Source organism: Dysidea avara, chromosome 1 (assembly GCF_963678975.1).
Source record: "Dysidea avara chromosome 1, odDysAvar1.4, whole genome shotgun sequence".
Lineage (NCBI taxonomy): Eukaryota > Metazoa > Porifera > Demospongiae > Dictyoceratida > Dysideidae > Dysidea > Dysidea avara.
The window spans coordinates 60,473,341-60,489,248 of record NC_089272.1 but is presented as its reverse complement, the minus strand read 5'-3'; the positions used below and the strand labels follow the sequence as shown (position 1 = coordinate 60,489,248).

The 15,908-nt window shown below is 36.7% G+C and overlaps 2 protein-coding genes across 3 annotated transcripts in view; one reads left to right on the top strand and one right to left on the bottom strand.

The window, feature by feature from the left end:
- LOC136239173 (uncharacterized) overlaps positions 1–11,040 on the bottom strand; it is a 34,262-nt gene extending 23,222 nt beyond the window's left edge. For both annotated transcript variants that reach the window (XM_066029907.1, XM_066029914.1), the window contains exons 1-17: positions 10,906–11,040; positions 9,351–9,488; positions 7,072–7,482; positions 6,894–6,973; positions 6,536–6,587; positions 6,116–6,243; positions 5,460–5,618; positions 3,917–3,968; positions 3,499–3,611; positions 2,881–3,058; positions 2,589–2,829; positions 1,937–2,229; positions 1,612–1,737; positions 1,195–1,557; positions 1,073–1,143; positions 654–702; positions 484–596 (exon numbers count right to left, since the gene is read on the bottom strand). In XM_066029907.1, coding sequence (XP_065885979.1) covers positions 484–596; positions 654–702; positions 1,073–1,143; positions 1,195–1,557; positions 1,612–1,737; positions 1,937–2,229; positions 2,589–2,829; positions 2,881–3,058; positions 3,499–3,611; positions 3,917–3,968; positions 5,460–5,618; positions 6,116–6,243; positions 6,536–6,587; positions 6,894–6,973; positions 7,072–7,482; positions 9,351–9,488; positions 10,906–10,954 — 2,616 coding nt within the window. In that variant the 5' untranslated portion in view covers positions 10,955–11,040. The remainder of the gene's footprint in view (positions 1–483; positions 597–653; positions 703–1,072; positions 1,144–1,194; positions 1,558–1,611; positions 1,738–1,936; positions 2,230–2,588; positions 2,830–2,880; positions 3,059–3,498; positions 3,612–3,916; positions 3,969–5,459; positions 5,619–6,115; positions 6,244–6,535; positions 6,588–6,893; positions 6,974–7,071; positions 7,483–9,350; positions 9,489–10,905) is intronic.
- The window catches only part of LOC136239163 (E3 ubiquitin-protein ligase TTC3-like), a 50,482-nt gene continuing 45,596 nt past the window's right edge, over positions 11,023–15,908 (top strand). Inside the window, exons 1-4 of the mRNA XM_066029899.1 lie at positions 11,023–11,145; positions 11,229–11,317; positions 12,217–12,460; positions 14,195–14,307. Coding sequence (XP_065885971.1) covers positions 11,246–11,317; positions 12,217–12,460; positions 14,195–14,307 — 429 coding nt within the window. The 5' untranslated portion in view covers positions 11,023–11,145; positions 11,229–11,245. The remainder of the gene's footprint in view (positions 11,146–11,228; positions 11,318–12,216; positions 12,461–14,194; positions 14,308–15,908) is intronic.

Here is a 15,908-nt window from a genome sequence, read left to right as displayed (position 1 = left end):
TGAGTCAGAAGAAGGCTGCTACAGAAACCAGACTTGCCAGTTCTGAAGGAAATACAGAGTGGAATATGATAGTGTATTAGACCAGTAATCTATTTCTGGTAAAAATGTAAGTTTGATTTTGTGTGTGGAGCCGGGTTATATGAAATCCGGTCACATACACTCTCTAGTAGCAAGTTTAATTTGATACATATAGTATGTACTGTTAATTTCATTTCTGTTTGAACATTCTGTCCATGTTGTAATTTTTGTGCTAACAAAGCACAAAACTTTCTTCAGCAATCTCTGTTGTTGTAGTGTGAATGACTTCTTGTGAATGGTTGTGAACATGTAAAGCTTCATATTATTTTAAAATCCATCATGGAAGGATTTGTGGCACAGAGAAAGTGTTTAAACAGAATTGAAACCAACAGTAAATGCAAAATGTGACAATTGTGCATAACGTGTATGATAGCTCTGTTGAGCTATTTACTATTGTTAACACACCATAATCACTCCAGTAGTCCCATTGCTGGCAAGCATATTATTAAGAGCTTGAACTTGTATGGATTGTGTAGCAGGGTCGTATGAGACATATGGCTCTATGTAATTGGGAAGTGCTATGGGAAAATAATATTAGATGCTATCAGTGAAGAGGTATATTAATACTAACTTACTTGTGGTTCTATAAGTGATGCCTGCATTAGTACATGCATTCAGAGTTAACTGCAAGGGAATAAAGAATTAATACACACTGTACAATGACAAACTGTACAAACTATCTAGCTTTTTGGCAAACTTTAGATAGAAATGACATATTACAAAACCATAACAATTAATGGTTTTCCTTTTATGAATTTTGTTGATTGATCTGTAGATAATATTAACCTTTTACTACAAAGTATTTTACAGTCAGTTGCCTTGGATTACGGACTGGTGTCTCCGGTTACTTTATACACAAACAACACATTTGGGGATTTTGAAAACACATTATGTTTCATTCACTAGAAATAATATTCTTGTTACCTACACATGCATGCTTACATATACGTAGGTATGTAACATACACACATGCTACTAATATATATGTACGTACTCTGACTTGGATAAGATATGGGTCGTTCAGTGGTATCAAGACAGAGTCTGGCAGATCAAAGTTGAAGTTAGCTACAGTGTGAGGAGACTAAATGAGACAATACAAAGCAATGGCAACCATACCCGGATTATATAGAGCATTGTAATTGCATTCTGATTGTACTTGAATATTTATATCATCTACAGCAACATAATTGATGGACGAGCCAGTTACAATTAATTCCAAAGTTAAGATTGAATCAGTTGGAAAGGAATCTGCATACAGTCTCAATATCCGCCAATTTCCTATTCCTGTAGGAGTCCCTGCATTAATAGCACTAGACCAGATAGTCTGTACAGATAAAGCCCGCAATTCTAAGGTAGCTGTCCCACTAATTTGATAAACAAAGAAAACATCATTGATCACTGATGTGAAGATATTTCTAAGAACAAGAAATATTTTGGTTCCTCCAGTAATCTGGTTTCCTCTAACATAGATATATCCACCTATATACAGAGTAACACACATGTATAATTATTGCAATAAGTCATCAAAGTCACCTGAAGAGGTCGAGCCTGTGCTATAGTCTACCAGTGAAGATGATGAGGGTGTATTGACAACATGAAATTCAGTTTCCCAATTGCAGCTGTTGACTGAGAAATCACACGAGACATTCCTTTGGTGTCCTGACAGGGTAATCACATATATTGAAACAAATTTACATACGTATGCAGCTTTCTATTGTTACTGTATATGAATAGACAAACTGTGTGGTAAAGTGTGTGACTAAAAATACCAAAGATTAGTGCCTAATACAGTGCCTATCATACAGTATCATGGTATAGTACAGTATAGGGTTCCCAATAAAGTTACAGCATTACTTACCTATTACATTAATCACAAAATCTGCTGAGGATGTCATAGGATTACTGCTCATATCAGTGACCAGTACTCTAATAGTGTAACTATACAATCCCTCCCTTAGTAACTGAGTTGTGGTAATTGCTCCTGTTGTGATATTGATGGTAAAGGGATGTTGGAATAGAGCAGTGCCATTTTGTGTGACTGATGTAATAAAATAGTTTAGAGTGCCATCATTTTCACTGTCTCCATCAGTGGCTTCCACTTGTAACACTAGACTACCCACACTTGTCTCTGGAGCCACCAATGATACTGGCCTAATAGTAAGATAACAAGAATTGAATAAGGAAAGAGGTATCGTCATGCAGTCTGTTACAAGGCTGGATAGTATTATGACCAAAATCGTATCCAGAAGTATTTGCACAAGTGTGGAGTGAAAGCCATATTAAAGTATACAGTGTGGCTGCTTTATTAGAGTAATTTGATTGGTGCAATATTATATACTCGGTATCTTTTTCTAACCAAATAGCTTCTTTGGTTACCTTAGTGGTAGCTACTACACAATAGTACATATTATGTTCAAATGCCAACCTGATAATACTTAAACAGTAACAGATATGCACATCTAAAATTTCTTAAGGATCTACATATTTCAGCTACAACAATACATGTATACCTTTCAATAGGAGTTATCATAGGTGCATATTCATTTACTGGTGTAACTTGTACTGTGATAGTAGCAGTGGATGTCTGTGCCTCCCTGATGGGGTTAGATGATAATTCTGTTGCTTCAAGATTGAATATGTAAGTGGTGCGTGTCTCATAATCCAACGGAGAATCAAGAATTAAACTGTCACTATCAATGCTAAATATCGATGGCCCAGATGTAAAATTTCCAAAATAAATTGAAATAGTATCTGTGGAATAATGACAGTGTTTTCCTGACTGTCACACATTAAGCTAGTTACCATTGTTGAGATCATTAACTCGGATGGTTGAAATAGTTGATTGTATTGGAGTGTTCTCAGGCACCGTGATGGTGATGTTACCATCTATTGCATCTTCAAAGATTGGGGCAATCTCACCAAGCATTACTGGTATTGTTATCAAGATGTACTTATCATTGGGAGTGTCAGTGACGGTTACCTGTTGTGGATTATAATAGAGTATTCAAAACGACTTGCAGTAGTGTTTGTGTGAGCATACAACACTATAAACGTATGCAATTATTTTTGCGAAAACAAGTCTAACAGCCTTTTTTCCATACAGTTTGACAATTCATAACTTTTTAAGTCCTCTATTCATCAGCCTGAAACTGAGTCTACAATGGTGGCATGTCACTCACAGCTTTATACAGAAAATATTCACATGGCTATGTAGTTTACTCATAGCAAGCTCTAGCTGATAATAAAATCCCTTGTACTGAATGTGATAAACTGAAAGCAAACCTATATCACAGCCTCTACAGCTGATAAGTACATAAAATGTATATACAGGATTCAACCAGCATCTTGTGATAACTGCTTGTCATGCACAACATATGCTTGTTTTGATATTGTACTAAAAGTATATATGGAGGTACCCACATTATAATATGAATTCTGGTCTAGGAATGGAAGATCATCAGTAAACACTACACCATAAATCAATCCATTCATTAGATTAATGGAAAGGATCGCACTGAGCAGAGAAGGGTTACCTGTAAATAACAATAAATTTCAAGGGGATATACGTGATACACAGTAATACAGATGATACAGTATAAGGCTACCAAACTTAATATGTGACTAGCTAGGTCTACGACAACAAGGAATGTAAAAGCAAACTTAACCTTTACACTGTAACTGTATTATAAAGCCACTTAAATTTTGCATACAGGGTGAAAATACTCATGATCATTGCATGCATATGTATTTATTTAATGTAAAGACAAGGATCAATGCAAATTGGTAAATGTGTCATTTGCACAGATATAATCAAACAGTGTTAGTAGCAAGTACTTACTTCCTTCGTACTCATACTTCAATCGAGTGCTCGGTGATAAGATTGAAGTGGCCTACAATGCATACATCAGTACATCAAAACTTGTAGTAACAGATACAGTACATAGCTATACGTAATTATATAGCTAAAAACTTACAGCAACTTAAAACAGATCAGTTTTTTTTTGAGAATTCTGATTATCATAAAAAAACTCACTCCAGTGAAATTTGGCCACTTGTTTATGAAGGCCAACTTTCTACAAGTATAAGGAAAATTAAGCTCTATTAAATGTCCACTAAGTATATCTGCAGGTGTTGGCGACCTCCCTTGTTTCCCTACTTTTTTTTCTACGATTCCTACGTATATCAAGCTTAAAATTTCTACATTTTTATTTGTTAACTTTTTTGTAACATTACTATGACTGGTGAACCTGTGCATTCTGCATTAAAAGAAATTAGAGCGCCATAGTTAATGTTTTCATCTGAACACGTGCCCTAACTATCAAATGCTGACTCAAAAGTGAATGGCCATTACACTTCACTTTCAGCTATATTCAACCCTTACACAGCACTACAAATGAAAAACAACAGGAGAAGGGCATGAAAAATACGGACAATCCACGTGCCACACTCAAGTATCAATTACTGACTTGTAAGTGGCCATTAAGCTTCGTTTTAAGATACATTCAGCCCATTTCACAGCATTACAAACGAAGAACAGTAGGAGAAGCAGTCACCATGGAAAATATGGACAATTCCTGTAGGGAAGCTATCACGCTAGCTACTGTGATTTGATACCTTGAACTGTCGGCAAAACGAAACGGAGAACAAAGGTACCTTAGATAATTATGTTTCTGATGCATGTATTGTATGTACTGTGGTATGCCAAAAGACACGTCTCTGGATGAAGCAACATCAAAGAATCAAGCCAGTAGCCTTAGCCGTTATCGAGTTACGCTTGTGTCTGAAGGCATCAGTCAGTCAGTCAGCAGAAAATTCTACAAAATTGTTATTATTTTTATTTTTATTATTTTAATATCGTAGCAATTTTGGAAGTGTTTCAGGTCATACTGAAGGGCACAATTAGGCTTGGTTACATCTAGCCAATACTACCAAGGCACCAGGAAGGTATTGTGAGGCTGGTTTTAGGTGATACTTTTGGCCAGAAAACCCAAACCTAATATACAGTACTACCATACTGTATGATAAAGGCCAACTGGAAAATTCTCTCCAAGTGGAGAATATAAAACACTAATCCATCTGTCTAACCTTCACATTAAGGCCTAAACAAATGGCCCAAAGGTGGCTGGCCTAGGCAGGTTAGAAGCATTTTCAAAAAGTCAGTTCAATGTTTTCACAGGTATACGTAGAATTGCATGGGAGCGTACGTACATACAGACCAGTCAAGACACAATTTTATATGAGCGTATGTGGAGCATAATGGGACACAACTGGGAATAATTAAAGCATAATAGGGGAAATTTTGGAGCATTGCTCAAAAGCATAATAGGCAATTCCAAAAGCATAATAGGCTCAGGCCTAACATACACCACTGTACAACATACCTGCACTTGATAGTTGATGGGCTCCATTGGGACATAGTAGATTGGAGGAGGTGGTAGTGTGGTTGAGATCAGACCAGGTTGCATTATTGTGATAGTATTGATTATCGTTGGTGGTGGACCATAATTGAAATAATTTGACCGTTCTATGTAAGCTGATACCTATACATGAGCACAATATAATTTACATTTATGTGTTTGTATTACACAAATGTGTGTTACTTGTTTGTGTGCATGTGAGATGTGAGATGTGAGATGTGGTATGGTGGTGGTGGTGGTGGTGTGTGTGTGTGTGTGTGTGTGTGTGTGTGTGTGTGTGTGTGTGTGTGTGTGTGTGTGTGTGTGTGTGTGTGTGTGTGTGTGTGTGTGTGTGTGTGTGTGTGTGTGTGTGTGTGTGTGTGTGTGCGTGCATATGTGTGTGTGTGGACTATGTCAAATTTACCATACAAAGTACAGTATAGTTACACCATGTTGTATAATCACATACGTATATATTTATACCCACACATGGACAGTACGTATCACTTAACTGCAACATCATCTTGCGAGAGTGAAAATGATTTAAAAAACTTGCTAATTAAAGTGGTGTAAGCACCACTAATTGTTTACACTCTTGCAAGATTTGAGTGGTACCATATCTGTATTACATATGTACATACATCAATTGTGAAATTCTGAGCTCCTCCTGTAAAGCTGTTATAGTTAGTAAACCTAATTGAAAGTTGAGCAGTACTGGCTGTAGACTGGTACAAGGTCACCATAGCAGAAGAACGCAACTGTGGGGACACTGCAATGAACAACAAACACAAATTATCACATCACTCTACTGTGACATTCTATGTCTTTTTATACATCACACACTCATTGCATTGGAAACAAATTGCAATAATTTATGTCCCTGTGTATAATATTATGTGATGTTTTAGGCTAAGGTTAAGATACACCTGTTGTAAACTTTTGGTGATATATTCACTGATCAAAATCTAATCCATTAATATCATTATCAATTGTTATACACATATTGACTGTATATTTACATATGTAGCTAAGTAATTTAGCTTTACAATTAACGAACATACTCTGGTGCACAGAAATCACAAATCTCTCAGTAGTACAGATAGGTGAAGATGCCTGTGAAATTGCACTGATGTAAATAACACACACATACATACATATACATGTAAGACATTAAATACGTGCTTACACACATACGTACACATACATGAATACTATACACAGTTTAATTTGTATGGTCAGCAGCATTAAATGGGTATAGCTATATGTATGTCTGCAGTATTGTTTCCTTTTACATGTAGACACAGCTGTCTGAGGTGACTACATGAAAGTAAACACATCAGTTCATTATCAGTGGTACATCTTTTAGAATACTTTTAATGTTACCACAAATTTCTATATGTGATTTGAAACATGAGATACCTGAATGTTGATGGCAATATTTCCAAGTGGTATCAGCCGTATAGTAGCTATGCTTGGTGAAAACATCAATACTAGATTACCTGTAGGATAAAAAATACACATACCATGTATGAAAGTGACTGCATTGATATGTTAGAGCATAGTGTAATGGTTATCAATATATTTTTTGTTAATATACCTTCTTCTTGAAGCATATCAAAGTTACAGGGCAGACAGTAAGTCAACGTTACATTATCAATACCAATGTAGAATTCATCATCAGCAAATGAACTGGATTGTGGAACACTTTCACCAGCAAACTCAAAATCTTCAGCAATATACCCCCTAAACCACAATGGGTTATTACGAAATCCATCAGGCAATGTCAGCGTCCGATTAGGAACTGGTATAGTTACATAATTCCATTGTATCAATGATTCATTTGTTGTAGTAGTAAGTGTGTATATTTCCACATCTTGCTGAGGAAATATCATCAGTGCAGTCATGTTTAATGTGTAGGCCATGGAAATTTCACACAGTCGGTAGTATGTTGGAACAGAAAGAAACACTTCCTCTCTATCGGATGATGCTTGATAGTAGAGGAAATATCCTACAAATATGAAGTATGTACATCAGAAATTATTACACAAAAAGTACACCTGTATGCCTTAAGTATGTGAAATGTGGTATGTAGCTACAAAGAAGCAGTTTTTTAATGAGATGTAACGTTATACTGTAGCTATGATGGTTACATTAATGCTGATCTGTGAAGTACCAGCCTGGGTTTTAATGGTACTATGTGGCATATGGATACTCTAATGTGATACAGCTAAAGCATGCATTTAGTTTCTGAATGGAGTAGATGTACGCATACCAAAATCCCAGGAAAGTGAGTATGAATAAGCACAACCTCAGCTTTACCTCAGGTTTTTAAAATCATGAAGAACCTTGTGGTAGATCTCTAACCATTACTTAGTGAGACCCAAAGTGCTTCTAATAATTCGTTCAAATTTTTTTTACAAAGTGAAATTTTCTTATGGCTGACTAACTGCCTACCTGATGCCTTCTTAGTACATACTTGATTTCTTCACTGATAGACGTCACTTCAGCCGGCAAATGCCTTTTCATATTATATTGCAGTACACAGAATGCATGCATCATGGACTTATCTTTGTGCTCCTTTCGTTGATAGTGGAAGGTGTCAATTCATTACATGGCTTTGTGTTGAAAATCATTTGTACTTTTCTAACCACTCCAACAGTTGAAGTAAGCAGATGTAGGTTAGCTTCACTCATTGTTTGTGTCTAGGATTGTGTATATGCAAAACAGCTATACATTACTTAGTATGGGCATGCGCTTTATTGTACGATCCATCTGCTTTCCTTTTGATGTGGTGGTATACATAGAAGTTCACTAAGAACATTATCAGTAACAAATTAGTAGGGATCTTTGTAGTAAAAGTGCTTCAGAGCGTCATCACCTGAAGTATCAACTTAATTCCTATACTGTAGCCCATAGTAGCAGTGAACCAGCAAGGCCAAAGTAGGGGGATTAAATTAACACTTCAGTTGATGATCCTCCTTGTTTAAGAACTTTTATTTATTTCAATTACCCTGCACCTTGTAAAATTCATCTTACACTTGTAAAATAACCATTTGTGTGATGTGGCATGTAGCTATGGCTTCAATCTGAACCAGATCTATGCAGTCATGTATACTACTAAGAGTATATAATAGAAACCAAGAGTATTGAACTGGTGTATTACAGGTGATTAATGATTGCTGAAGTAACACCGATATTTCAGTAATTGTTCGTTTATATTGTCATTAAGGGTTGCTGGATTTATCCCAATCCGGCCACTAAATCAAGTGAAAATGTGATAGTGCTAAAGGGAAATGGCTAATGTTAAAGTTCTGGTACTGCCAAGCATGGCAACATGCTCCTTTGTGCAACTGTTGTTTTAGCGAGCTAGAGTTGTCTTGGGTCCTTACTACACTTTCCTTGCACAATAACTGTTGTGACTTGGTTGAATAACATGGAAAACTAGTGAACTAAGACCTGTTGCCATATATACATTTTAAATTACCATTTCGCATAAAATGAACAATTACTGAAATATCCATGTTATTTTACGCAACCATTAATCACGGGCTAATACACTGTTTGACATTCTTGGCTTTTATTATATACTCTTGATACTACATATAGTAACTGTGTACTGTGCCATGTTAATGTACACATATATGTACTGCACAACTCAATTTGTTATAGAATAAGCACTGAATCCTTTGTTAAGGCCGGAGTTTGAGAACTATAGATATGTTTTCTAATGTTTTGCATTAAGAATATGCCTCTTTGTTCAGTTAGCTAGCTTCATCCATGTGTGCACAGCTCAAAGATGCTAATGGAATATAGTCATGTCAACCAAATTGTTCTCCAATTTATTCCTTTCAGCACAAATATACAATAGTCACTTACCACCATGGTTGTAGTTATAAGGAGTAGTAAAATTATAAATAGATGTGTTAACAATTTGTCCCCTGCTGCTCTGCAGTGCCCAACCTTCACAGGTGCCAATATCAAACGTACAACTCTTCTGAGCCATGTAGCTTGTCTCTGTGTGATATGATTAAAATAATAGTTATCAGTGTTGGGGTAGTAACATTTTAAAAGTAGCAAACTTATTAATTATTACTAATACCTCTATTTAGTTACAGTGACATATTACACATAAAATATAGTAACTATAATACATTACATATTACCTTAAACTGTCACACGCGCGTGGACCATGTTGTTTCATGGGCAATGTTACATTAAATTGTATTCACGAGAAAGTAACTGTATTTTCTGGTCAGTATATAAACTTCATTCATTGCATCAAGATGAGCTTTGCTACTGCTTCGTTACTTCATTGTGACTAGATGTTACTTAGTGGATTGGTAACTTCATACTTGTAGCAAGAGGTCAGCAACAAGCTTAAATCTCGTAGGTCAATTCTTGAAATCTTTCACTGATTCCAGATTTTGCGGGATATTCCCAGAAATTATGTGTGTAATTGTTATATCTATGGTTTCCTTGTAACTTATCAGAAAACTTGAAATCTTTGTTACTATCTGAAATCTTGTAGGCAATAATGGGTGCTAACATAATGGGTGCCGATATGTTGGTTGCTAACTGTAGTAACAGAATTAATTAAAATTCGAGGTGTTACCGGCAATAACTTAGTTACATTTGTAATTAAAGTAAAATTTGAGTTACATTAATAGCATATTTCATTATATTACCTAGTTGTCAATCATATTACACTTAACGTGTTATAAGTAACGTGTTACCCCCAGCTATATAGCAAGTCAAGATGATGGAGAATCATTAATGCACTTTAAAAAGAGATTTGCAGTAAGCTTTAATCCTATAGGTGATATAGATTACGTAATGAGATACACTAGCTATCATGCTCCAACTAAACTGGTAAAGTTGACACTGTATAAATAACATGATAACCAAGCAAACTACTTTGTGTTCTATGTGTTGGAATCATTGATGTGAACAATCCACTATTTGTGTCCTTGTTGAAACCTATTTACCTTGTAAATTTTTCTCGGCACTAACCCCAACTGTTGTCGTAAGCTGTTTACACCTATGATAGTTGACTAGTGGCAGTTGGCACATGTTGCCAACTCTGACTAGCCCTCAACACCACACTGAGTAATAAATAAACTACACATTGCACAAGTTCAGTATACATGGCTGCTGAAAGGTGGAGAGTTTCAGAATGGAAGTTGAAAGTACGCCAGTACAAAGTTCCGGAGCCACACCTCTTGGTGTGTAGCTAATAGCAAAACTTGCTAAGACTCCTTGAACAGCTGTCGACACAGCTCCAGTCTGGCCACACACACACGTGTCCAACCATGATTGAACCCACAAATTGTCACAATTACCCAGGGTGGCGATGCCGCGCAGCCGGCCACGTTGCAAAAAAAGAATCGTGTGCATTAAATAAAGAATGCGTGTTAGAACATGCCACACTTACGTGCATGGGCAGACAACAATATCACAGCTAGCAATGCGAGTTCCTTCATCTTCCGCCTCCTCCTGAGATGTTGTTTACTAAATTGTACACAACTTACGTCATTAAGATTCACGCGATCTAAACTAATAATAAGTTGTATCACGTGATAGCTACGGCTGTTAATGTTGTGTAGTTTATAGGTTACAATAGTCGTAAAACAAGTAGATATTACTCGTTAAAACTGTTTGTTGATATTGCCAGGTACGTTGTAACGGTTGTTGAAATACTTGCGCGGTTGTTATTTCGTTACTCAATCCACCCATATCAATGACGTGTCATTGTAGGCGGAGAAAGTATCACAATGTCACAGGATAATAGTTACGATAGTGAAGACGATGATTTGCCAGAATTGGACAGCGTATCTAGTTCTGAGGTGAGCTGTTAAGTGGAGCGCGTGTATGTGGTGTGCTTAATTAATCACGTGAGTAGCATGCTTTATCTTTCTAATTAAATACGACTGTGCCCTTATTTAGAAACGTCGTTTTAGTTGTCTTTTTGTGGTATGCTTTGTGATGCACTACAGGTAGTAAAGGTATCATTTGAGTAAAGGTATCATTTGACACCAGGAAGTCATAATGGGGAGTATTTTTGTGTGTGTTGGATTGTTTTCACATTGTTTCTGGCTTCTTTTTGTTAGCCACAAGATTAACAGCTGATAACTGTAGTTGTCTGTGTGTTTGATGCTTATGTATTGTGGACCTTGGAAACATTTTGGCCAGTGTTTTAGTTTGTGTTTCAAAGTGTTATATAGTGTCTGAAGTTGTGGATACAGCTGATTAATGAATGTAGAAAAAATTTTTAAAACTAGGGATTCTGGACACCTTGGTATGGGCATAAATTGTGTGTATCGTATAGTAAATGAGATGAATTGATATAATGCGTTGCTGGACTGGCGTCTTAAAATAAATGAGCCCACAAGTTATGTCTTTATAAGAGCCTCTAGCTGCTACGCAATACTTGTGTACATCATTACTTCTGAATTGCTGTATCACCTCACTTAGTGATTAATAAAACCACCTTGTTAATATAGCAGCTGTTTTGGGATATATACCACTTTATTTTCATGACCATTTTATGAGTGTCATGAATAAGCTTTTACTGTCACACAGCTTGTAACAAATCATCCATGGATGGGGTCATTGGATAATAGTAATCTCTGGTACAGTGTATATTGATTTTGATTATTTTATTTTAAAGAGCCATGAAGGTGTGTGTACTGTGTAGGATTTCTCAATGTAGTCCTGGTGATAAATGCTTTTATCTCTTCTCTAGTATGAAGAAAGATTAGAGCTAAGGGAAGATGATAGTGGCAATGGGAAAGACAAGAAGGAGGATGAATTGAAAGAGAAAATCAGTGATGATGCTACTGTTCAGGAGATTAAGCAGACCTTGGAGTTGTTAGATGGTACTGGAGATAGCAACAAACAATCCTCATGGATGGACTCTATTGATATACAGCAGTATAACGGTGTTGCCGTGGTGACTATTCCAGGGTCGGCTGCAGCAGCTGCTTTGAGTGAGTTATAATTCTAAAAAATTTTTGTTGAGATGCTAAAGTAATCAATGTAAATGACCACATTAAGCCTTGCTTTAGTATGTAATGTTGCCTGGAGAATGTGAAGAAAAGAGCCTGGGACCAAACAATAATGCGTTGGTTTTTTATGAATGTGATACTAATACTGTACTGAATGCCTGGATTGTGCAGGTGTCCACCACATTAACAGGTTCCAGTCTTGTCACAGTAAAGTAAGGCTTAGCTTAACTTTTTGTGTTCCATATACGTTATTTTTCAGCCTATGTTTTTTGGTTATTGTGTTTAATTATCACTATGGTTATTGTATGTGATGTATGGTTACTGAAAGTGAAACCAAGTTACAAATGTGGAAAGTTTCTTATCCTTTTGTGGGTGAAACTGTTAACAACTTATTGTGGCTTCTGAATCTTAGTTCAAAAGGAATCATTATATGATGAAACCCACTTCAATCTTTGAACCAAAGTTCTAGCTTATTAACATATCAGTTAGTGGTAGAGCAGCAGTTAAACCATTTCTGATGAAGCTACATCATTGCAACTGTTAGTGTGGTCGAACTTGACATTTGATATATCTGATAGATTTAGTGGTCAGGCAGTTCATAGCACCCTCTTAGTCATGTGGAATAAGATATTCACTCACATTCAAATACCACATAAATACATGGTAACTAACTGTATGCCGTGCAGCAGAGTATTTTGCTAATTAATTCCTTATATAAAAGAAATTGTATACATACAATATGTATTACATACAGGGAGCCTGTATTCCACGGAATAGCAGAATTACGGAATAAGCGAAAATCACATTCTAAATATTTTGTTATTGTTTATAACCTCTATAACGTTTTAATATACATTCCTCACCTCGTAGAGAACACAAACACAATGGCACCGATCCTCGGGGCGATCTTTAAATAGAATATGTACAAAGATATTCACTCTAGAACAATCTAACTAAGCTAAACTACCATCAAATACACTTCACTACATAATTGCTAGAAAACTAGAAGTTTTTGGTGCTATATTTACTCATACCAGCTGTCACACACGAGTAATTGCCCGAATTTATTAGATTTATATACGAAGTGTTAGAGCCGAGGTTGGAGCTCTGATGTTGGGAGCTGAAATCAGTATTATCCTCCGAATTTATTTGAAACACTTTAGGAAATGGTAACAGAGTTATAAGAAAGGTCAGATTATTCCATGCATGCAGGGTAGCTACCTAGGGGTGGTTTGTTTTGTCCTAAACTATTCGGCCAGTTAGCTAGCTAGCTGCTCGTGTGTGACAGCTGGTATGAGTAAGTATAGCACAAAGAACTTCTAGTTTTCTAGCGATTGTGTAGTGAAGTGTATTTAACAGTAGTTTAGCTTAGTTAGATTGTTCTAGAGTAAATATCTTTGTACATATCCTATTTAAAGATCGCCCCGAGGATCGGTTCCATCGTGATTGCATTCTCTACGAGGTGAGGAATGTATATTAAAAGTTATAGAGGCTATAAACATTAACAAAATATTTAGAATGTGATTTTCGCTTATTCCGTAATTCTGCTTTTCCGCTATTCCATATTCCGCGGAATACAAGCTCCCTTACATACAAGGCAAAATAATGTATTCAGACTGTTTTGCTTTGGATTTACTCTTTGTACTATAACGCAGGCAACACAAGTATACCTGTTCAGTGTATGTATGTATGTGTGTTTCTTGGTGTTTGGTTTAGATCGACCAGAGTATGCTGGTAGATGGTTGAAATATGCTGGTAAGAGGTTCAGTGCTCTCAAGGCATACCTACTGTCACCATTTCTATATGGTCATGCCCATCAATCTGATAAGGTGAGTTGTGTGCGTGCGTGCGTGCGTATGTGCGTGATTGTTGGGGTTTACGTTAATGTAGTACATTTGTTATGTACATGTAACAATTGTAGTTCTATGCTTGCTTGTGCATGTGCTGGCTGTGAATTTGAAGTTTAGAGTTATGAAGAAGCTGTAGCTAAGCAAAGCTAAGTTGGTTCCTGTGTCCAAAAACACATCGCAGCTTATGTGCATACTAACATGACATTCAATATGTTGCATCATACACATACTCCTGCCCTTTTAGAGATGCTGAGGTCACCATCTCTAACCCTTCCCACTCACCTGAAAACCCTTCCAGTAGGGTGAATAAGTCAAGACAATTGTGGGGACCTGGGTCAATACCTTGCTCCTCTATGGTGTATGTATGGTGTATGGCTCTCTGTGTCGTTAGCTTGCAAGGCCAATGTGGGGTGATCTTCATCCTACCTAGTGTTCACCGCACAGGAAAGTTGGGATGCTACCGTTACCCATGTGAACATACACACTGGCACTCACACATACAGTGACATGTGCTTCTTCAGCTTTGTGTAATTACAGTCCTATTCCATCAGCCATTTTCATTTTCACATGTGGTTTTCACTGCCTGGGGCGTGGTTGAACATGTTGTGTTATTGTTTTTTCAGACACACCCAATTGGTTTTGCATGTGGTAACAAACTTAAGTTATGCAAACTTCCTTACCAAAAAGGGGAATTTTATGGTTAAAAGGGATATTTCTAATGCATTCTTTCGCTACTAAAATGCACGAGCTATAAATAGTAACCATATGAATGTGAATTTTTGAGATATACAGAGTTCCACATCCATTATTTTGTCACATGATCCCAGTAATGTTATATAACTGACTGAGCCTTTAGGCGTGCTAGATCCACTATTCCTCCAAGAAAGCTTCTGAAAGTTAGTGTCAGAGGAAGGCATTAAACAGTCAGCTGTATCTTGCTCATTGAAATCATATGAATAAAAAAAAAACAGCCACTATTGTAGCTACAAGTATTCTAACTGCACACTAGTCTATCGTCACAACCAGTGTTATAGCCAGTCAGTATGAGGCTTTTCTTGTCCACTTCCTTCATAGCGATTCTTATCAAGGCTTCATGTACAGTTGTTCCATACCAAGTATCTACTTGGTACTTCAGTTAAGACTGTTATAAATGAACAGTTCACAATCATAAGAAAGGTGGCTCATGTTGTTGCACTTTCAATGTTATGGGACAACTGGGGTTACACTTGCTTAGAAGTAAATGCTTCCTGTGATGTCTGAGGTTTCTATCTGCAATAGAAACCTGTGCCTGGGTTTATTAACATGTGGCTTGACTTCTTGTTGTGTATTAGTGCTCACTATGACCTCAAAGAAAAAAATCTTGATACTGGCAGCCACACTTTGCCCCTTTTTCTCTCTATCTGCTTTGCTCAGGAAAATTTTCTGCAGCACTATCACAAGACTTTTATGCCATTTAGAGCCCCTTAGATGATGTGGAGGCTTGGCTACCCACAATTTATCACCTCAGCTTGCTGCCTCAGTAATTTATTTGTAAGTAGTCCTTGCCACATCATCCTGTTAAGCAGGTTCTATTCATAAGT